The sequence below is a fragment of the Trichosurus vulpecula genome, chromosome 8 (assembly GCF_011100635.1).
Source record: "Trichosurus vulpecula isolate mTriVul1 chromosome 8, mTriVul1.pri, whole genome shotgun sequence".
In the NCBI taxonomy this organism is placed as follows: domain Eukaryota; kingdom Metazoa; phylum Chordata; class Mammalia; order Diprotodontia; family Phalangeridae; genus Trichosurus; species Trichosurus vulpecula.
In genome coordinates this window covers 51,290,382-51,311,529 of record NC_050580.1, presented here as the reverse complement: position 1 = coordinate 51,311,529, position 21,148 = coordinate 51,290,382, and the positions used below count along the sequence as shown (strand labels likewise).

General features: G+C 51.2%; 2 protein-coding genes across 4 annotated transcripts in view; both read right to left on the bottom strand.

Moving 5' to 3' along the window:
• LMAN1L (lectin, mannose binding 1 like) overlaps positions 1–1,587 on the bottom strand; it is a 41,494-nt gene extending 39,907 nt beyond the window's left edge. The window contains exon 1 of the mRNA XM_036736502.1: positions 1,349–1,587. Within this exon, the coding sequence (XP_036592397.1) occupies positions 1,349–1,517 (169 nt within the window). The 5' untranslated portion in view covers positions 1,518–1,587. The remainder of the gene's footprint in view (positions 1–1,348) is intronic.
• A 4,605-nt stretch (positions 1,588–6,192) lies between these two features.
• Positions 6,193–21,148, bottom strand: part of CSK (C-terminal Src kinase) — a 35,264-nt gene continuing 20,308 nt past the window's right edge. For all 3 annotated transcript variants that reach the window (XM_036734486.1, XM_036734487.1, XM_036734488.1), the window contains exons 2-13: positions 20,596–20,672; positions 19,603–19,716; positions 19,161–19,273; positions 16,554–16,773; positions 10,445–10,538; positions 10,154–10,219; positions 9,792–9,891; positions 9,587–9,677; positions 9,063–9,136; positions 7,800–7,995; positions 7,316–7,402; positions 6,193–7,219 (exon numbers count right to left, since the gene is read on the bottom strand). In XM_036734486.1, coding sequence (XP_036590381.1) covers positions 7,037–7,219; positions 7,316–7,402; positions 7,800–7,995; positions 9,063–9,136; positions 9,587–9,677; positions 9,792–9,891; positions 10,154–10,219; positions 10,445–10,538; positions 16,554–16,773; positions 19,161–19,273; positions 19,603–19,716; positions 20,596–20,610 — 1,353 coding nt within the window. In that variant the 5' untranslated portion in view covers positions 20,611–20,672 and the 3' untranslated portion in view covers positions 6,193–7,036. The remainder of the gene's footprint in view (positions 7,220–7,315; positions 7,403–7,799; positions 7,996–9,062; positions 9,137–9,586; positions 9,678–9,791; positions 9,892–10,153; positions 10,220–10,444; positions 10,539–16,553; positions 16,774–19,160; positions 19,274–19,602; positions 19,717–20,595; positions 20,673–21,148) is intronic.

The window sequence follows — 21,148 nt, the reverse complement described above, 5'->3', positions numbered from 1 at the left end:
GAGGAGCTCTTGGATCTTGACCCAGCCTGGGGAGCAAGAACTGGGGAGAAGGTTGGGAGACAGCATCCTGGGGGAAGAGGGTTGGCAGACACTTCTCCCTGACCTGTGTACTAGGGAGGAGGAAGACAGGGTGGCTGAGAGTGGAGATGGTGGCTGGAGACAAACTGAAGTGAAATGGCTCTAGCATTGCTACAGGATAAAGCTGCTGGGTCCCAGACCCCAGGGCCAGAAAGACTGACCTGAGCTGCAAGACTCAGAGTCCTCCTTGCTTGTGGGGGAGCCAGGATTGGCAGGAAAGCAGGAGTTTGGGCCCCTCCAGAGTCCTTTGGGGACTTTGGGGAGCTGGGCCCCCCACGAACAACACTGGGGAAGGGCCTAGAGGTTAGAGAAGGGGGTAGGGAGGCAGTCACTGAGAGATGGCCAGGGCCCCTGATCACAAAGCAGCTGAGTGTGGAGACAAGGAAGCCCTATAGAACACCCTCTAACAGGAAGGGCCTGCGACATAATGTCCCCAGAAGCCTCTTCCAGGCCATGATTCTGTGATCACCTAGTCATCAAACCACACTCCTCCCAGGTAACAGAGCAGAAGAGACTGACATAGAGGGGTGGCAGAAGGGAAAGAGACAGAAAGGAGGGATCAAAGGTGAGACAGTAGTGGGAAAAGCCTGGGACCTTGAGTCAAGAAACAGGTTTAAAGCACTATCCTGCATAACTATGAAGCCTTGGACAAATCTCTTAAAACTATCTGGGCATCAGCTTCTCTACCTAAAAAAGAGCTTCAAACTGCTAAGTTGCTTAACAGCCTATGAAACTATGAGTGACATTAGGAAACACGAAGTTGAAAAGGTAGAGGCAGGGGGAACAGGTTGAAGGAGAGAATGAGAACAGGATGTGGTCAGGTAGGCCTGCAGGGGGGCCCCCAAGTCCATTGTGAGTCAGTGGTACGACCAAGACCCCAAGGATGACCTCTAGCCTCTTCCCCATGTCCTTATTTACTGGCTTTTGCAGGAGTCCAAAGGGGTAAGGTCTGGGCCTTGGACACCAAAGTCCAGATAGACACTTAGTTTCTGGTCCCTTGGCACTGGCTGGCATTGCCAGGTGAAAAGTAGCATGTTGGGGTGGCCCCTGCCTGGGAACAGACGGCTCAATCTTTCCCTAACTCACAGAACTAGAGCCATTCAGAGGCAGAAAGGCACCCACATCCTCAGCTGCCCCTGTGCTTAGGCATGAGGGAGGGGCTGGTGCCAAGTGGGGGAGGGGGAAAGCCCTCAGGGTCTTTTCCCACCCTCTTTGAGGTCCAGGCCTGGACCCCCCCTCCCTGCTGACCCCTTCCACACCATCCCCTAACCTCCGTGGTGGCTCCAGAAGGGTATTTCTTGCCCGAAGATCGCCAGTCTGGGCCCTTTGAAACTGAACTTGTACTCAAACTTTCGGTGCCAAGGAGGTGCAGCCCTGGCCTGGCTGTAGGAGGGCAGCAGGAGGCAGAAGACGCAGAGGAGAGAAGGGCCAGACTCCATGGGCCACAGACTGATGGCACCTGCTCTTGCCCTGAAGTGTCTCCAACAGGCTGGAAGATTGCATCCAGGATCCACGTGGAAGAAAGGGAGGGAGGGGGTCCTGGAGCTTGGCCAGGCCTGGGGAGGAAGAAGAGCTGCAGGGGAGGAGGCCGGGGAAGGGCAGCCCAAGGGACTGGAGAATGTTTGGCACTGCCCAAGGGCAGGGCCACTCCTCACACCAGCTTTTCGTCCATGGTGGGTGGGATCAATTGTGTGCTCTCTTGGCTTCCAAGGCCTACCTTGCCAGCCTCCTCTCCCTGCTTCTCCCTGGATATGAAGACCCTGGGCCAGGCTGGTCTCCTTTCTATGCTACCAACACATTCCTACCTCCCTTGTCACACTATCCAATTAATCAAGGCCTTACTGAGCCCCTCCAAGAACTCAGGACGCTCATGGGCTTGTAGGGAGAACAGAAAAACACATAGAAAGTTAGCTATTAAATGAGGCAGCAAGGCAGTGTGACCTTGAACCAGAAGACCTAATAACAGCAGCATTGATATAGCACCTATGTGCTAAGCACTGTGCTAAGCACTTTACAAATATTATCTATTTGTTCCTCACAACAGCCCTGATCCCCATTTTACAGCTGGGGAAACTGAGGTTAAGCGATTTGCCCAGTGTCCGAGGCCACATTTGAACTCAGGTCTTCCTGACTCCAGGCCCACCTAGGCTCCAGTCCTGACTGTAAATGGTCCTTGCTGGGTGATCATAAGTGCGGGAGGATTGAGTCTTGGTTTTCCTAATCCACAAAAGGTTAACACTTCCTTCCTGTACACCTTGGCCAATGAATGAATTAGACCCAAAATTGAAAAGGAGGCTAGGAGGCTAGACTGCCTTTGGTGGGGCTGCCAAGTTCCCCAAGCTTCTCCCAGAATGAAGATGACTACCTTTTAATGCTGATACTTTCCTGCCATGACGCTGGCTTGGAAGAATAGAAAAGGAGTCTCACCCAGAGGGCAATGGACAGATAATCAATAGCTCCTGTGTTCCACTGTCTCCTTGGGATTCCAAAACAATCGTGGGAAGTCCCCAACATGCTGGATGTAAATCCTGTAACGAATGTTGGACATGAACACACCAAAAAGGATGACCAGCCATGAAAACGGGTTTAAATCTGCATCATTGGAGGGAAGACCTGAATTCAAATCTTGCCCAAAATACTTAATAGCTCTGTGGCCCTGGGCAAGTCAGGCATCCTCCATGAGCCTTAGTATCTTCTCTGTAAAATGAGGATAGTAATAGGAGTTACCTCACAGGCTGTTGTGAGGCTCAAAGCCTTGTTATTTCTAATTTGTTGCTGTTTGGTCATTTCTCAATTATATCTGACTCTTCGTGATCCCATTTGGAGTTTTCTTGGCAAAGATACTGGAGTGGTTTAGCCGTTTCCTTCTCCAGCTCATTTTACAGATGAGGAAACTGAGGCAAACAGGGTTAAGCGACTTGGCCGGGGTCACACAGCTAGCAAGTATCTGAGGCCAAACTTGAACTCAGGTCCTCCCGACTCCAGGGCTGGCACTTTATCCACTGAGCTGTCTAGCTACCCCATGTTGCTTATAGAAGTAATAATTGTAGTAGTAGTGGTGGTAGTAGTAGTAGTAGTAGTAATAAAGCATCTGGATAACATAAGGGATAGTGTTGGGCCTGAAGGCAGGAAGACCTCGGTTCAAATCCAGCCCCAGTCACTTAACTAGCAGTGTCAACAACCTGGGACAAGTCACTTAACTTGTCTGACTCAGTTTCCTCAACTGTAAACAGGGATGATAATAGCATCCACCTCCCAGCGTTGTCCTAAGGATCAAATGAGATACTCGTAAAGCAATCAGCACAGTGCTTGCTTGGCACACAGCTGTGGTTGGGATTCTTCCTTCGTTTTGGAAGAGCACTGTGACATCAGGGAAGTGATGCCCTGACATTCGAGTGAATTGGATTGAAGTGAGGGAGGCCTGAGCAAAGTCACTGCCTCACTTTCCCCTCCAGAGCCATCTGGGTGCAGTGGCCAGATAGGAAGCAGGACAACTGGAGAAGGCCCCCTTGGCACATGGCAGGAGCTAAAGAAACGCTACCTTTGGCGGCTTCTTCCAAGTGCCATACAAATGCCAGCTGTTATGACCAGGATCGGCAGGGCAGTGGGTGTTGAGCGAGTAGTGACGGGTTGCTAAGTCACTACTCTTCACAATGACCTATTTTATGTCATGGTCCTTGGGTAGCAGCAGGCTCGGGAAGCCTACAGATCTCTTCAGAATGTTTTTAAAGGCATAAAATAAAATACGTAGGATCACAGAGGAAACCGAAGATTGGTGAAAATAAAGATGTTATTTTTTCCCAAGTTTACAGACCCCCTGAAATCCACAAACTCCAAGTTAACAATTCTTGTTACAGAGGTATAATAGGTGCTAAGACAGGTGGGCACCCAGACCATGAGAGGCCTTGGATACCAGGCTGAGCTTGGATTTTATTTAACCGGCCAAAGTGAGCCACGGAAGGTTTGGGAGTATAAAACTGGCTTGGTTAGAGGTAGGTGTTAGAAAAATTGTTCTGGCTACCATGCATAACAGGGAAGACTTGGATTCAAAGTCTTACCTTTGATACGTATTCATGACATGTGAACCTGGGCAAGCCACTTAACCTCTGGGTACTGTAGGCAATTATTGCAGAGAAAGTGCTGATCTGCATTGGTGGAGGGAATGTGCTCACCTGGGAATTCCTAATCCTTACATCCTTACCATGGTTACAAAGGGGAAAAAATAAAGGCAGGCTGATCAGGTGGGAGGCTCCTATAATAGGCTGTGGGAGGGAATGCCACGCAATAGGGAGAAGGGAAAGGATGTGAGCTGTCTCTGGAAGCAGTGAGCTCTCCTTCCCACCCAGAAGCTGGATGACCATTTGCTGGAAACATCTTGAGGGCTGGGCTGGGGATTCCTATTTAAATGCTAAGCTGACTCAGATGTCCAATTGGGCAACTCCCAATTGAAGTTTCTTTTATGAACTCTGGGGGTAAAAGTGGGACAGGTTGAATGTGTGTTTGGTACAATTATAATCAAGTCTCTTATTAAGACATTCCCCTCTGGAGGAGAAAGGTTACTTATTGAACTCAGCACCCCGAGGAGGCCACTGAATTGGTGGGGGAATTGGACAAGTGAGCCAGGGCCCAGAGTGCCCATGTGGGTCATGTCCCAAATAATGCTCTTGGACAAACACAAACATCACCATTCTCTGGGCATCACAGAATTGAGCAGACCTTCTCCCCCTTGGGAATGAACCCTAGAAAGCCTATGTGGTGGCTGGGAAAAGGGAGGCGGTGCTAGGATTTGGCCCTAAAAAGGAAAAGGGAGATAACTGGGGATTAGGTGTGGCTGATCCCCAAATCCAAGGTATGTGTGGAGGGCCTCTGGGCCTCCAGTAAGGGTACAGAAAAGCTGTGGGGCCAAGGGAGTGGGGGTGTCCTGGGCTGGCTCCCAAGGGGAGCTGGTCTTAGGAAACTACACTGGTCGGGGGGTCTATGCTTGCCTTTGCAGCCTGGATCCTTCAGAGTGATGTGAAGAACATGGAAGGATTAGTAACACCTAGGCCCCTCCCTATCCATAGCACCACTGTCCTCCACTTTTGCAAATCTCATCAGTCTTTAGGACCCAGTTCAGGTCACCTCCTCCAGGAAGCCTTCCCCGGCTAGTTACTCCAATAGCAATGTCTCCCCACTGTGGGACACACTCAAGTGTTCCTATCACTCATGTCCACATTTAAACCATCACCACCATGTTCCATGAGCCCCCAGACTATGAATTCCCCAAGGCCTGGGCCCAGGTCTCCTCCTGCCTGGGGCTGGACACATACAGATGTCATTCTCAGGGGGCCTTGTCCAGAAGCCTCCCTGCCCCACCCTCCAGCCTGTGGGCCGTGTGTCTCTTTTAGGGCTCAGGCTTCCTGCCCCCTGCCTCCAGCCACCTACCAGGGAACACAATCCCACTCCCCAACACAGCCCACAAGACAGCAGTCCTTCTCTCCTTTGTCCCCTTTCTATACTTTCCAGCCTCAAAATAAAAGGGAGTTTGCATACCCCAGGACCTCCTTCCTTAATGCCCAAGTCAGACTGCTGACACCTCTTCCCATCTGTAATAATTATCCCCCACATCTGGCTCAGCTCTCAATTCTGACCTCGGGAGCTGGAAGGGTCAGAGTAGGGGTGAGGGTTGGGGACAGGCCCAAGGGAAGTAGACAGCAGAAGACACCCACCACTCCCCAAGCTATAGAGCCAATAGCACGAGAATTTGGGCACCCATCTGCGACTTCTCCATCATCACGGGCCCAGCTCCCATAGGGTGAGAGGCAGGCTTCCCACTGAAGCGGGAGGGAGGTTAGAGCTCGCTGATGGTGACGGACACAAGACACTCATGCAGGTAACAAAAGGCAGCTGACATCTCCCCAAGAGGCCCCCCCCCCCACCCTCCCCCAATACAACGGGACAAGCACAGTCCTGCTCGTAGAGACAGGGGGATGGACAAGATGGCAGGGGGAGTGGTGTGTGGGGGGGATCCTCTCAAGCCTCAGTCAGGTTCGGGAGGGGCCCCCCTCGGGTTGGGGGTGTGGAGGGAGGTGGGCAGGCAGGCCCCCGAGAGAGGACTCACTGAGGCTGGGGGTGTTGGGTGTCCTCATGGAATGGTTTATTACAGTTTCATCTCACAGGGTGGGCAGCAATACATGAGATTAAAGCACCGGACAGAAACGCAAAGGCCTCTGGGATCGGCATGCAACACTGAGACAGGGTCAAGCGCAAACACCAGGCCCGAGGCTGGGAGATGGGCGGGGGAGGGGCATGGGCTGCTTCTGACTGGGGCCACGGGAGAGAGAACTTGGGGGGAGGGGGCGTTTCTTTTCTTTCCATTCCCTTCCCCCACTGCTCTTAATACATTAAGAATGAGATTCGTACTTCTTGTAAAATGCCCAGTGTTGGGTATTTTTTTTTTCTCCTCAACTTGAAAATAATAATAAAAAAAAAGAAAACCAGAAAAAAAATCATAAAAAAAGAAGAAAGAAGAAAATGAGAAAGAGAAGCAGGCAGGAGTCAGGAGGACAGGGGGAGACGAGGGATGGAGTCTGCCCCTTCAGTGCAGTCCCATTTCAGTGCAGTCCCCCCGACCCCTTTGGTCCCTGCTTGGCTGACCTGTGAGAGAGGGACAGGCCAAGATGGGCCTCCTGCGATGGAGAAGAGGCGGCGAGAGGCTAGTGGGGGAGACTGGGAGGGCAGAGCAGGAAATGGGAAGGGAAGGGAGCCAGGACAGGACCCCCTGGGATTGAGTCACGCCCCCCCATCCCGGACCATCCTGGCATCGGCCAGAAAGATGTGCACAGTCTTTCCCAGGAGGGGGCTTCAGTCCGAGCTGGTCCAGTTCTCAACAGCACCTCAGTCTTTGTGTTGAGGGTAAGGGAGGTGATTTTAAGAGGGTGGCGAGGGCGCCCATGGGGTGCCCCACCCACCCTGGCATTCACAGGTGCAGCTCGTGGGCTTTGATATGCTCTAGCTGTTCCCTAAGCTGCAGGAAGGTGGGCCGGTTGGTGGCGTCCAGGTGCCAGCAATTCTTCATGACTTCGTAGACGGCGGCTGGGCAGCCATCTGGTGCGTCCATTTTGTAGCCCTTCTCTACTCTCGGGACCACGTCCTTCAGAGGCTGGGGGGGAGACCATCCGATGCTGGAGTCTTTGGGAGATCCTGACCTCCCTCCTCCCGAGCCCCCAACAACCCTCAGCCCCGTCTGACAACTTACGATTCTCGGATAAGGCACTCGGCCGAAGGAGTAGATTTCCCAGAGGAGTATCCCGAAACTCCACACGTCAGACTTGGTGGAGAATTTCTGCTCGAGGGGGAGGAAGGAGCAGAATCTGAAAGTAAGGCTCAGGGCCCACCTAACTACCGTGACCCACCCATATGGGGACCTTGGGGAGGAAAAAAGAGAGGAAGTCACAAGGACCTTGGGGTCCAGGCACTCAGCCCAATGTGGCCTTGGAGGGTCAAAGGATAGAGTGTTTGGAGTTGTAAGAGGTCTTAGAGACCATTCAGTGCAGGGGTTCACAACCTGAGTCCAACTCCAGACTAGAGGTCTGGGAGAGAACTGCTTTGCTGAAGGCCATAGTTAGCAAGCAGCCTTCAGGATTTCAGTTTAGGTCTCTGGCTTCCAAATGGGGTCCTCCTCTCACTCCACTCCATTCCAAAGGGGCAGCAGGCTGAGACAGGTGGGGACGGCCTCCTACCTTTTCTCTCAGGGCCTCGGGGGCGGTCCACTTGACGGGCAGTTTCCCAGTGTCCTGGGTGCAGGAGGCCTCTTTGGTCAGGCCAAAATCGCTGACCTTGGCGATGTTGTCTTCAGACACCAACACGTTTCGGGCAGCCAAGTCCCGGTGTACAAAGTTGTTGGCCTCCAGGTATTCCATGGCCTCACAGACATCTCTGGAAGGGAAGGGTCAGGAGGTCAAGGGCTGAATTGGGCCTGCACTGCTCAGGCCAGCTTCCTGTCTCAGCATCTAACCTCCTGACCAATCTCACTCCCATCAAAGGTTGCGTGACAGACAAGTCTTCTGAATCTCATTTCCCACCTCCTCACCTTTGAACAGACTGTCTCCCATGCCTGGGAAGCTCCCTAAATCTTTCTCAACATGTCTTGGAATCTCAGGCTTGGCCCAGAAGCTATCTGCTACCTGAGCTCAGCCCTACTCATCAAAATGTATTTAGTTATTTGTGGACATGCTGTAAACCCCACCCCACCCCAATGGAACAGAAGCCCCTCGAGGGCAGGGACTATTTCATTTCTGCCTTTCTATCCCACACACCTAGCATGCAGGATAAGGAGGCACTTAATAATTAATAATAATAACAGTTAACATTATACAGGGCTTTATGGAAAAGGTTTTCTTATCACATCAGGTCTTCACCACAGCCCTGGGAGATGGATCCTATCCACACTATCCAAGGTGGGGCCTATCATTGTCTCCCTTTTTCAAATGAGGAAAATGAGTCAGAGTGAGGCTAACTGGATTGCCTAGGGTCATCACACAGCTAGGAAATGTCTGAGGTAGGAGTCAAACTTGGGTCTTTTTAAGGGGCAGCTAGGTCATGCAGTGGATAGAGCGCTGGCCCTGGGGTCAGGAAGGAGCCGAATCTAAATCCAGCTTTAGATACTTACTAGCTGTGTAACCCTGGGCAAGTCACTTAACTTGGATTGTTTTCCTCCTCCCCCCAACAATCTTGAGTCTTTTTGACTCAAAATCCATCCCCTTTGCAACAGACCCTGTATCTCACTCAGACAGGAAGCTCCCTTCCGGGGAGGACTGCGTTCCTCCTGTAGAGGAGAGGCTATGACTCCTTTCCTGAGCCTCCCTCTATGGTGCCCAGCACTGGGTTCCACCAACAGGGAGATTTATGGCCTCCCTCCACTTTCCTCAAGAAATGCCAATCCCTGGAGATGAAAGTCCCACCCTTTCCCAGCCCCTCTCCTCCTTAGTGCTGGTGGTACTCACAGGGAGAATTTGAGGAGGCAATCTCCACCCAGCACCGACCTTCCCCTTGATCGAAGATAATCCACCAGGCTGCCCTGGGACAGGGAGAAAAATCCACGAAGGATCATCAATGAAGAGCCAGAATGGCCCTCAGAGCTCTTGGAGGCTGACCCACTCATTTTATAGAGTCCTCAGCCTCCTCCTGAGGCCCAGAAGGGGTGTCTTGCCCAAGATCACAAAGTCAAAGAGCAGGATCTGAACCCAGATCCTATGACTCAGGACATCGTACCATGATGCCTCTTTCTAAGAGACTGTCAGCCTCCTCTTTCTCTCCAACATCTCCCTGGGTCACTGATTCCAATCAATGGTGTCTGGAGAATTCTCAAGTTCTTTGGGAAGGGGGTAAGGGCTGGAAAGTGTCCCCCCCGCCTCCCCCCCCAAAAAAGACTGTTGGGAAGGAGGAATGATGGAAACAGAGTATTGAGATGAGGCAAGTAAAGAGGGTACAGTGTGGAGGAGGGGAGGCAGAGGACAGGGCTGCTTACCTTGGCCATGTATTCTGTGACAATGTAAAGGCCTCCCTTCTCCTCCACAATCACCCCAAGGAGCTGCACCAAGTTGCTATGCCGGAGTTGCCTGGGATGAAGGAAACCATCAGGGCTGCTCAGACACTGGCTCCTGGGTCTTCCACCCTGCCCGCCCCATCCTCCTGAGCGCCCTCTCCAGCCTCGGCCCCCCTTCTCCACTCACGTCATGACCGAGGCTTCTGCCAGGAAGGCCTGAGCGGTGGCGTCATTCTTAATGCACTTAACGGCAACTTTGTTCCCCCGGTAGTCCCCAAGCATCACATCTGGGGGATGACAGGTAGGATTTCAACATGTGCACAAATAACCCCCTCGAGGGTTGAGACCCCTGGGGTCCCCCTGCCTGGTCTCCCTGTCTACCCTCTCTGGATCCCCAAGCCTGGATCCCCATCACTTATCCCCACACCTGTCCTGGGCTGCTCTCCTTCCCTAACCTCTCTGGATCCCAGCCTGATACTACCCCTCACCCCCAAACTTGCCCTGGGCTGCCCTAACCCCTCTGGACTCCAGCTTGGCACCACCACTCACCCCCAAACTCGCCCTTCCCAATGGTTTGAAGCAGCTTGAGGTCTTTCATGTTGAGGGCCCAGCCACCTGTCCGAGGGAGGAAGCTGAATGTTAGGGACAGCAGAACAGTGGACTGGAGGGGCAGGGGGAAGGACCCAGTAAACCTGGCAAGAGCTAGGAGCAATGAGAAAGTGCTACCCTAGGGCACAGAGGCGGGAGCCGTGGGGGGCCCGGGGAATGGGGGAGGGAGCCGAGTGTGAGAAGCCAGGGGATGGAGAAGAAAGGACGGGGCTTGGGGGAGTGGGCACTCACTTCGGGAGAACTCGTCTTGGGCTGCGACGGTCCCTTCCATGACCTTTGGTTTGATGAGGCGGGTGCAGAGCCCATCGGCGTCGGTGGTGTAGTGCTGAGGAGAGAAGGGGTGGGGGAACATGGTACAGGGGCTCTGAGTTCTGAGCCCAGCAGGGACCCCTTGGCATCCCAGGCCCACACTCTCCCTGCCCAGCTCCCACCTGACCTCTTCAAACTCCCCACCAACTATCAAATAAAGCTCTAATGCTTTAGCTTGGCACTCAAGGCTCTCCATAGGCTGATACCGTCTGGCTTCTGACCTTCCTTCATGTTACCCGCAGGATTATACCATTAAAGCTGGAATAGACCATAGGACCATCTAGTCTAAGTGCCTTCACTTTTACTGATAAGGAACTGAGGCTCACACAAGTTAAGTGACTCTCCAAGGATCGAACATTTACAAAGCATCCGGGCCAGGATTCAAACCCAAGTCCCAATGCTATACTAGCTAGCAAGTCGCTACACTGTTTTGGAGTCTCAGTGTTTCCATCTGTAAAATGAGGAAGATAACGGCCCTTATATTGCAGGGCTCAGAGGGAATAAGAAAAAGTTCTTTGTTCAACACAAATCACTGATTCAGAGCTGGAAGGACACCCAGAAGCCTTCTTGTCCAGTCCCTTGTTTTACATATAAGTAAAGCGATGACTTGCCTAGGCTAAGGAGTATCTGAGGTGGGATTTAAACCCAGGTCCTTGAAGCCCAGAGCCAGTGTTCCTTCCACTATACCATGAACAATCTAATTACAGCTAGCATTTATACAGTGCTTTACAAAAATGATCTTGTCTGATGTAGAATGGAGAATTTTGATTAAATTAAAAAGTTTCTGCATAGACAAAATCAATGCAGCCAACATGAAAAGGGAAGTAGAAAGCTAGAAAAAACATTTTTATGGCAAATGTCTTTAATAAAGGCCTCATTTCTTAAATACATAGAGAACTGAGTGAAGTTTATAAGAATACAAGTCATTCCCCAATTGATAAATGGTCAAAGGGTATGAAAAGACAGTTTTTAGACAAAGGAAGCAAAGTTATCTCTAGTCATATGAAAAATGATCTTATCCTCACAACAACCCTGGGAGGTAGGTGCAATTATCATCCCTATTTTACAGGTGAGGAATATGAGGTACGATCACACAGCGAAATTTGAACTCAGATCTTCCCAACACCAAGCCCAGCATTCTGTCACCATGGCACTGCCAAGCTTAAACAACTACAGAAGCAACAACATTATCAACTCATAAGCAGCAAGCAAACGGCCGTTAAGCGTCCTGCGAATTTGTCGGTGGATTTATGAAAGCAATGTGGGAGCAGGTTGTGGTCGTCTGTAAGGATCTGGAGCCTGGAGTCAGGAAGGTCTGAGCCCCAGGCCAGCAGTGTCAAACTCAGACTCAGAGCCAAACTCAAAATGTCCTTGGGAAAATAAATAAAAATACGATAAAACAGAGATAATCTTGACTTATAGTTTTCTAAATCAATATACTCTGTAGGGAGTCTGAAAGCACTCTGCCGGCTATAGAGGCTGGTGATGATGCATAGAAATGGAAGAAACTGTCTAACAATGATAGTGATGATGAAAATAACACTAGTTAGTATTTAGAAAGAGCTTTATGTACATTAACCCATTCCATCCTCACAACAACCCTAAAAAATACAGCTCTGACTCCAGCGAGACATGACTGGACGGTACAATTAGACCACCAAAAGTCCCTGTCCTACAAATACAGCCCTTGCTATATCCCGGGGAATCTGACCAATAAACCGGGTTGGACCTGGCACTGTCACAGACCAAACTGTGGTGCACAATTAACATAACCCTAACTGGGAAGAAACCGACAAATTAGGGTTTAATAGACATTGCCCTACCAAACGCCCAGAATCTCTAAGCTACAAGTCATGAAAAGCTTTTAAAAATACAGGGAGCACGTTGAGGAGATCCAAATCCAGGGTGGATGTCTCATCTGCCAGTTGAGCCGCATCAAACACACTCCCAGGAAGCCTAGAGGAGGCACCTTCTTCCTAGTATTTTTATCCAACTACAAAAAGCAGCTATTGTATTCACTGGCCCATCAGGCCAGCGACTGTCCCAGGACCACCTCTATAGGAACCCCATCAAAGAAGAGTCGATGATGGTAATCATTGCTAGTGTTGGTCACTGTTCTCTGTGTCTAGACTGGCCTCCTTCCAGCAGCTTGGTACAGTTGAGAACGCTGGATCTGGGTTCAAATCCTATCCCTGAAACGGACTAGTGGTGACCACAGTTAAGTGAGTCACTTAACTCTGTGAAGTCTCAGCTTCCTCATCTGTCAAACGGGGATGATTCCTGTAAGCGTTTATCTCAAAGGGTGGAGATGATATATGGAAAGGACCTTGCAAACCCTATATATCAGTTACTATCAGTTAAGATCTTCCCCATTGCCCTCCCTCCCCGCCCCGGTAATAACTTTGTCCCAGGTCAGACCACAAAAACAACTGGTTTGTACTTCTGAGGTACTGTCGCACACTACAGGGAGGGAGAGAGAAAGAGAGAGAAAGAGAGAGAGAGAGAGAGAGAGAGAGAGAGAGAGAGAGAGAGAGTGTGTGTGTGTGTGTGTGTGTGTGTGTGTGTGTGTGTGTGTGTGTAACAGACCGAGATAGAGAGAGAGGAGACAGAGAAAGGCGGTGGGGAAAGATAGAGAGTAGTCTGTGAGCAGCAGGAAGGAAGGGACTGTGCCTAATTCGATCATCGTCTTTCTCCCAAGGCTTAGCACAGTGCTTTACATACAGCAGGAGCTTAATAATCCTTGTGTAAATTGGGAGTTGGAGGTGAAAGCTCCCTGCCCCCCATCCAGCTGGCTTGAGGTGCACTTCTACTGTTGGCCACTAGAGGGCAGGCTGGGACCAGGCTGGTTTAGGCCTCACACCCTTTGTGAACACTTAAACTCAAGCTGGTCTGAACTTTCTAGGGGGTCGAGAGGGATAGGATAAAGAAGTAAAGGGGGAGGAAATTTAGGAGATAAATACTGGAGGAAGGCTGGTCTTGGTTCTCAGGGTTCCTTACCCTGTATCATCATTTCCCTCACTGTCAAAGAGGGGCTGAAGGTCCTGGAATGTCTAGGGGACCCCCTCCTTCTTGCCAGGGGATGGTGCCCCTGGCGGGGGGCACAGCAGCCACGGAGGGGTTGAGCTGGGTAGCTGGAGCTAAGCTACCTCAGCTCATCCCCATGGGTTCCCTCCCCCACTGCGGGTAATGGAATAAGTTATTCTGTGGGGGCGAGCTGGGGAGTAGGGCTTCCTGCCTCTGCCGGAAACACTCCAGTCCCTATCAGGCAGAGGCAGCCACAGGCTTGGGGGTGGGGGATGAGGTATGGGGGGGAGGGGAAGGGAGAAGAGGCAGTGAAGATCCCAAACTGATTGGTTTATAGCAGCCCAGGACGGCTTCAGGGCAGGGATGGACAAATGGGGAAAAGAGGTTTTCTATGGACAAGGGATGCTGAGGAAGGTGCTTCCCACTCCAGGGTCCATTCTGGACCTTTTGCATAGTTGTTACAAGGTTATTAATATACACGGGGCTTTATTTTGGCTTAAACGTCCTTGCTGAACCCCACAACAACTCTGTGAAGTAGGAAGTACAGTTATTCCCAATTTACAGATGGGGAAACTGAGGTCCAGAGAGAGTAAATCAATCAATTAACATTTATTAACACATACTGTGTGCCAGGCACTGTGTTAAGTGCTGGCACTACAAAAAGAGGCAAAGGACAGTTCCTGTCCTCAGGAGCACACAATCTAATGGGAAGTGCCTGAGTCACTGATTTGAAACCAAGTCCTCTGATTCCAAATTTAGTGTTCACAGGGGGATTTGTAGTGGAGGGGATGCGCCATACTACACCCAAGTGTCTGGGGCAAGGTACACGTCATTTGATTTTTTGGGAAGGGATCATGTTTTCACATGTATCTGTGTGCATGCACAACTGTCTGATGATGTCACATGTGTAACTGTACGCTGAAGAGGAAGACACTGGCCCAGCCTGGAAGTCAGCCACTGAACCATGTGACCATGGTGGGACCTTGGGGTGAGCAGTTTCCTCTCTTGAACCTCTCTCCCCATGTAAAAGGTGGCAGCTGACAGTTCAGCTGCCAAAGAGCCACAGCCTTCTCTGTCCTCCGGCAGTCTGCACACTCATAGGGTTTCCCACATAAAAGGTGTGTCCTGGGTGGAGAGGCTTGTGGCCAGGGGGAGGGGCAGGCTTGGTTCACCCACAGACCCAACCCAGAACAATCTGGGTTGGTCAATTAGCAGCTGAGCCATGTGTATGTGCAGGCTTGTGGCGGAGGGGGGAGTTTTGGGGAGAGGAAAGCAGGTGGGTCAGGCCTTAGGATCTGCCTTTGTTAAAATTTTATTTTTTATTCTGAACATAAACACCCCAAAAGAGTTTCCATATACACAGCAAAACAGAAAATGAGGATTGGATATGAAACTGTGCTTTAAAAAAAAGTCTGTAATAAATTTCACCTATTACTTTCAAAACTGTCCTGTTTGTGCTTCCTTCTGCTCTCTTGTGCATTTAAAAAGGTGTTCCAATGGCTCTCTTTCTACCTGCATGTGTCAAACAGGACAACCAGATGGCCCCAAACCTGAATTTGATCATAAGATGAATTAAGAAAAACAGTTCACACAAGGGGGGAAGGGGTGACCATCCCCCTGTCCCCTGCCCCAGGCAGAGCACATCTCCAGGACTGCCTCCTGTATAGGTGTTAAATTTGTAGAGTCCACTGAGAAACAGCACCCAGAGGGAAGCCAGGACAGCGAGGGGGAACGAACACGAAGGAACAGGAAGAATCTGGGACATTTTAGCCTCAGAGGAAATTCAATGACCACTGCTTTGCAAAGAATTCTGAAGGGCTGGCCTGCAGCAGGAGGATTACTATGAGTGGTAATAATACGATCAACAAAAAGCACATTCTCTCACTTGATCCTCACAACAATCCTGGGGAACAAGTGGGGTTATTATCCCTATCCTAAAGATCAGGAAACTGAGGCAGAGGTGGAGTCACATAAGCCATGAAGTGTCTGGGGCAGAATTTGAACTCAGATTTTCCTGACTCTAAGCTTGCTGCTCTATCCACCACATGACCAGCTGCTTCTAATCAGAACTGTTTTATCTGAGGGCTGATAAAGGAGAGGCAGACTGTGACATTGCTGGAGCTGGGATGAAGCTTAGAGATCACCAAATTCCTCATTTTACAAATGAGGAAACTGAAGCAAGCACAGGTGAAGTGACTTGCCCAGGGTCATACAGCCAGAAGTGCCTGAGGGAGGATTTGAACCTGGGTCCTCTGATTCCAAATCCATTGCCTTTTTTGATCCCCAGAAGGGCAGCAGGTTCCCAACCTTCGGACCACAGTCTTTTGGAGGAGGGGTCTTTTGTGATGGAGTTATCACAAGGGGTCTGGGGTCCGAGATTCCCTGTGGGCCTCCTTAAAGGAGCAAACACTTTCTGCGGACTCAATGTGTCATACACAGACCTATTACTTTCAAATGTGCACAGATGCTGTTGTGCTTCATGAAATACAAATCTGAGTGTTCCTGAATTATGCATTTTCCATATTAAATGATCCTGCATCTTCCTGTATCGACGGCTGTTAAAAGCACAGCTCCTATGCTCTGGCAGCTAAGGCTGAGGCATTCAGGAGCTATTCGGGTGGTCGTACTCACAGTCAACAAGGGTGGGGGGCCCAGCCCTAAATCTGGGATGTTAACCAAGAGCTCCACCAAGAGATTTCAAGGCTCTATGGACTTAAAAACCCCTGATAACTCTATTTTCATGTAATTGGTTTCTTTTGTATTTTATTTTATTTTATGCATTTTACACCACAAATGTGAGAAGGGGTCCTTGCCAGGTTGCCCCAGAGGGCCATGTCATCAAGAAGGGCAAGAATCCCTGGCCTAGATCTAAGTGCCACTTCTGGCCTTCCAAAGAGAACCAGGCTGGAAAAGCATTAACTCCCCATCACTCATGTGGCCGTGCCAGATGCCATCCCGAAGCCAAGCATGGCCATGGACACAGCCCTCACTCCACGCCAGTACTCACCTCCACCAGCTGCATGAGATTCTCAAAGTAGACCTCCTCATCGATGCTGAGCTTGCTGGCAGAATAGATAATCCGGTAGTGTTCCACCTTGCCCTCGCAGCTCACGCATAGCGTGTAGTCCCCCGGGTAGTTGGTGCTCTCTCGGACCAGGAACAGGCCTGTCTCTGGGGGGTAGAGCAGCCTCTCTGCCTGCTCCCGAGTGATCTTCCCATGAAACCACCTGGGGGAGGGGGAACACCCAGGGTGTCAGGGCTGGAGGTCTAACCTTGGCTTGGGTTAACTCTGAGGCAGGGCCCCTGGAAGAGTGCCTGGGCAGGCAGGGGTGGGGTGTCAGACCTCACTTGGCCCATCTCCCTTCTACCATGTTTGGGCCCCAGTGAAGGCAAGGCAGGGAAGAGGGCCCGATCTTAGCCAGCCCCCCATGCCAAAATCCAACATGGAAAAGAGAAAACTGTCTTCCCTAAGACACAGCTTTTGTGAGGGGCAGCAGATCTCCTGACCTCTGCTAGGATACCTAATCTTACAGCATTGATGTGAGGAGCGGGGCTTTGGAGAGCTGCCTAAAATTTGTGAGCTGCTTTGATTTTTCTCATGTGTATCATTCCCCTGCTTAATAACCAATAGCTCCCTATTATCTAAAGGACAGAGTTCAAAATCCTGAGTTTGATTTGACACCACTCCCAGTCTGATGCCAAAGTGTGATCTAAGGAGAGGCCGGGGGTTACCATGGACAGAGAGCAAGCCCCGCAGGCGGGAAGATCTGGGTTCAAGTCCTACACAGCTCTGACACTGTGCAAATTAACCTCTTCATATACTAGGCATCTCTTGAAGATTATTCATTGTAGAGAAGGTGGTAATTTGTGCTAGTTGGTGGCATTTCCTCACCTACAAGTTTGTTCTGGCACTGGCCGGGCCAGGGATCCTTCTCCCTCCCCGAGCACACACTAGGCTTGTTCCTATCTCCAGATCTGTGGTCACATCACTCCTCCAACAGCACACTCCCCTTCCTCTCTGCCTCTCCAAATCCTGCACAACCTTCATGTCTCACCTTCTGTATCAGGGCTGGGGGGCTATCCCCCAACCTCTACAGCCCACACTGATCCCCCCTTTCCTGACTTCTAGACTCCCTAGACACTAAGCACCAGGTCCAGTCATGGGATTCTACATGACTTAATACTAAGAATCACTTATTAAGGAAGTTCTATGCTAGGCACTGGTGTCACAAAGACAGGAGTCCCTGCCCTCAAAGAGATTCCATTCTATTGAGGGAAGCCACCATTGTTCATGAGTTAAACAAATACAAAGTTCATACAAGTAGTCTGGGGATGGAATGGAGGAGAACTGATAACTGTGGGAATTGGGAAGGGCCTGTTGGAGGAAGAGGAGAGCCTGGCCGGGAACGAGGGACACTAGGAGGCTGAAGGGTCCACATACAGTCTATGAGCAGGCAACATCTACACCTGCCACTATCATTTGTCAAAATGCACCCAGGGTCTGGGCCTCTGCATTCCCAACCAGTCTCCATACTCTAGCTGCGTGACCTTGGACAAATGACATGCCCTCTCTGAACCTGCATCCTCAGCTGTAAAATCAAGACAAACCTGCACCGACAAGCTCACTAGTGAATCATGAGGAAAAGTCTGTGTAAACTGCAAAGCATTCTGGGAATACGTTATTACTACCGTTGTTGTTACTGAGGGACAGGACCTGTGGTTTCATTATAGAAGGGAACTCCCAAGTGAGGAAGGGCCCTTTACAAAGCAGGTCACCACCACCTTCTTCGCCATTTGTTGCCTGAGGCACTAAGGGTTTAAGTGACTTGCCCAGGGCCACTAGTTGGCATGGGTGGTTCCTGAGGCCAGCTCTCTATGCACTATCATAGAAGCTGAGCTGTCCCTCTGTTATTGTCACTAAGAATCATTAATATTGCTCATGGTAACAATCATTTGGAGCTTCCTATGGCAGGGGCCCTGTCTCTTCCTTCTCCTGCTTCCCTGGTAAGTGCCCAACCCCAGAGCCAGACCCACCCAAGAAGGTGCTGCATTAGACATAGTGCCATGCCCTCCACTCTCCCCAATATGTGCTTTGTTGGCCCCCAAGCCCTCTGCCTCCTGAACCTCCTCTGCTGTCCCACTTCCTTCCACCCCTTTGCTTACCATGTTCTACACCCTCTCTTCAATTGCTGGAATGTCCACGTAGCTTGTCCATTTCTAAAAGGCCCCCCTCTCCTGGAGGCTTCCTCGAACCCTCTGCCCCTCCCCAAACACACACATAAATAACGACTTGCCCCCTTGGGGCCTTTGTTTTACAATATTGTGCATCACAGTCATCTGCCCATGCTCTTTCCCTCTACTAAGGCATGAACAGACCATGGTGGCACTAAGCTTCAAACCATCCCCGGCACCCAGCACAGTGCCCTGTACCCAGCAGGTGCTTAATCACCGTCTGATGCCTTGCCTGGGGCACGGGATACCCTAGGAGGTATCTGGACATAGAGGCCAGACTGGGAATGGACAATGGGGGGCTGATGAGAAAGGGGAGTGTGAGGAGGACCAGGGCAGAGCACTGACTCCTCCCTTCCTGACCATGCCCGGCCTGGATACTCACGGCATGAGGCTCAGCTTGGTGCCTGCTTTCACCCCTTCCCGTTTCTGCACGTAGTTGGCTGGGATGATGCCTTCCCGGCCAACCTTGTTTTTGGCTTTGTACCAGTTGGGGTCCTGGGGAGGGAAAGGATGTGCATGTGTGAGTGGGGAACCAGCTGCCAGTGCTCCCCCATCCTGATGGTGACTGAGAGGCCGGCCCCTCACAAGAGGTTACAAGGTGGGGATGGGAGGGGGCCTATGTGACAAGACGTGACCCCAAGAGCCCCTATGGGGATGGACTGAGGTATAGAGCACTGGGTAGGACCCAGAAGCCCCAGCTCTCCCCTAGGGAAGGACCCCTGTCATGCTGGGGATCAAGCATTGGGAAAGAGAAAGGACCAGGAGAAAAGAGGGAGGGAGAAAGGAGGGAAAGACAGAGTCCACTGTTGCTGGGCAACTGTTACCTTGGTGACGGCAACTATGGTGAGCACATCCCCTTTGCTGAAGGGCAGGTCTTGCTCGGCTGTGCCGTGGAAGTTGTACTTGGCAATACATTCTGTACCGGATGGCCAGACGGCCTGTCAGACAGAAGGACAACGGGGTCAGGCACCCATCCCCAGAAGGGACCTAGAGCGGTCCCAGCCCCACCCCCCAGCCCAGCCCCAAGTATCACATGCTATCACTTCTTCAGGCTAGAGGAGGAAGAGCCCGAGACCCAGTCATTAAACCTGGATTCTAGTCCTGGCTCTGTCCCTAACATGCGGTGTGACCTTGGGTATATGGCTTAACCTTGTTGGGCTTCAATTTACTTCTCTGGAAATTAAGCAGGAAGAGGACCAGATGACTTCTGGGGTCCCTTTTGGTCCTGAAATCCCACCCTCAAGTGCCAGTTCCCACGTCCAGAGGGCTTCCCGGCTCTAACTGGAATTTCTCCCAATGAAATTAAGAAGCCAGAGTTAAGGGACAGGCAAGAAGGGGGCCAGGATTGGAGAGATCTATCCCGTCCCTGCTGTCTCCTTTTTGGGAAGGTTCCAAAAGGAAAGAAGAACCCCAGAATCTCAGCGCTGAAGGCCCGGACCAAATGGTATCTGATGGCCCACCTTCTACTGCAACCCCGGCCTACAGGCAGAGTGCAGTGTTCATTCAGCCTGGAAGATCTCCAGATATCAAGGAGCATTAGCTATAGGGACCCCAGGGATAACCTAGCCCAAGTGACCCATTGTACAGATGAGTAGAGACTCAGGCCCAGGGAGACAGGTGGGAACTTGCTCCAGATCCCACAGTGAAGAGAAGCAGAGCCTGTATACAAAGTTGGGCTCCTGACTCTAGATTCAGGGCTGCCAATACCACTAAATGCTGCCTCCCTAAGGCACCGAGTACCCACCACCAGGAGAGCACTCACTGACTCCTCCACGCCCTCCGTGCTTTCCCTTCCCCGGTCCCTATCTCATCCATACCTGGATTGCTGACATCTTCTCTGGAGTTCTGACGTCCGACTCTCACAAGAAGGATCCGTCACTTGGTACCATTAGAGCTAGAAAGGAGGCCAAGGAAGAGGGGGCGGTGTGAGGAGCTGGGCCCGAGGCATCACCCTCCTCCTCCTCTCCTCCCAAGGAGAGGAGGCTTTACCCAGAAACAAAGCAGGTAGCCACCTGTCTGTCAGGAGGGATGCTGGGATCCAGGGTCCTCCAAATTTCTCCTCTAATAGGATGATTGAGAACTTTTGTCCAGAGGGCGGGTCCTTCATTACTTGGGGTGAGGGGAAGGGGAGTTTAGGCTTAGAATGCACATGGCCCTGGGACAGTGAGTTTCAGTGAAGGCTCCTTGGTTGATCTCAGAGTCTCTCCTGAGAGCAAGTCTGATGAGGGGCGAGGGAAACCAGCTTAAGCTCCAGAGGCCTGAGAGGTTAAAGGGTGTGGGAAAGGAGAGAACAAGACCCTGGAGATAGCAGAGACACTGGGGCAGCCACTGGGACAGTAACACTGATGGGTACATCAACCTGTCTCCCCA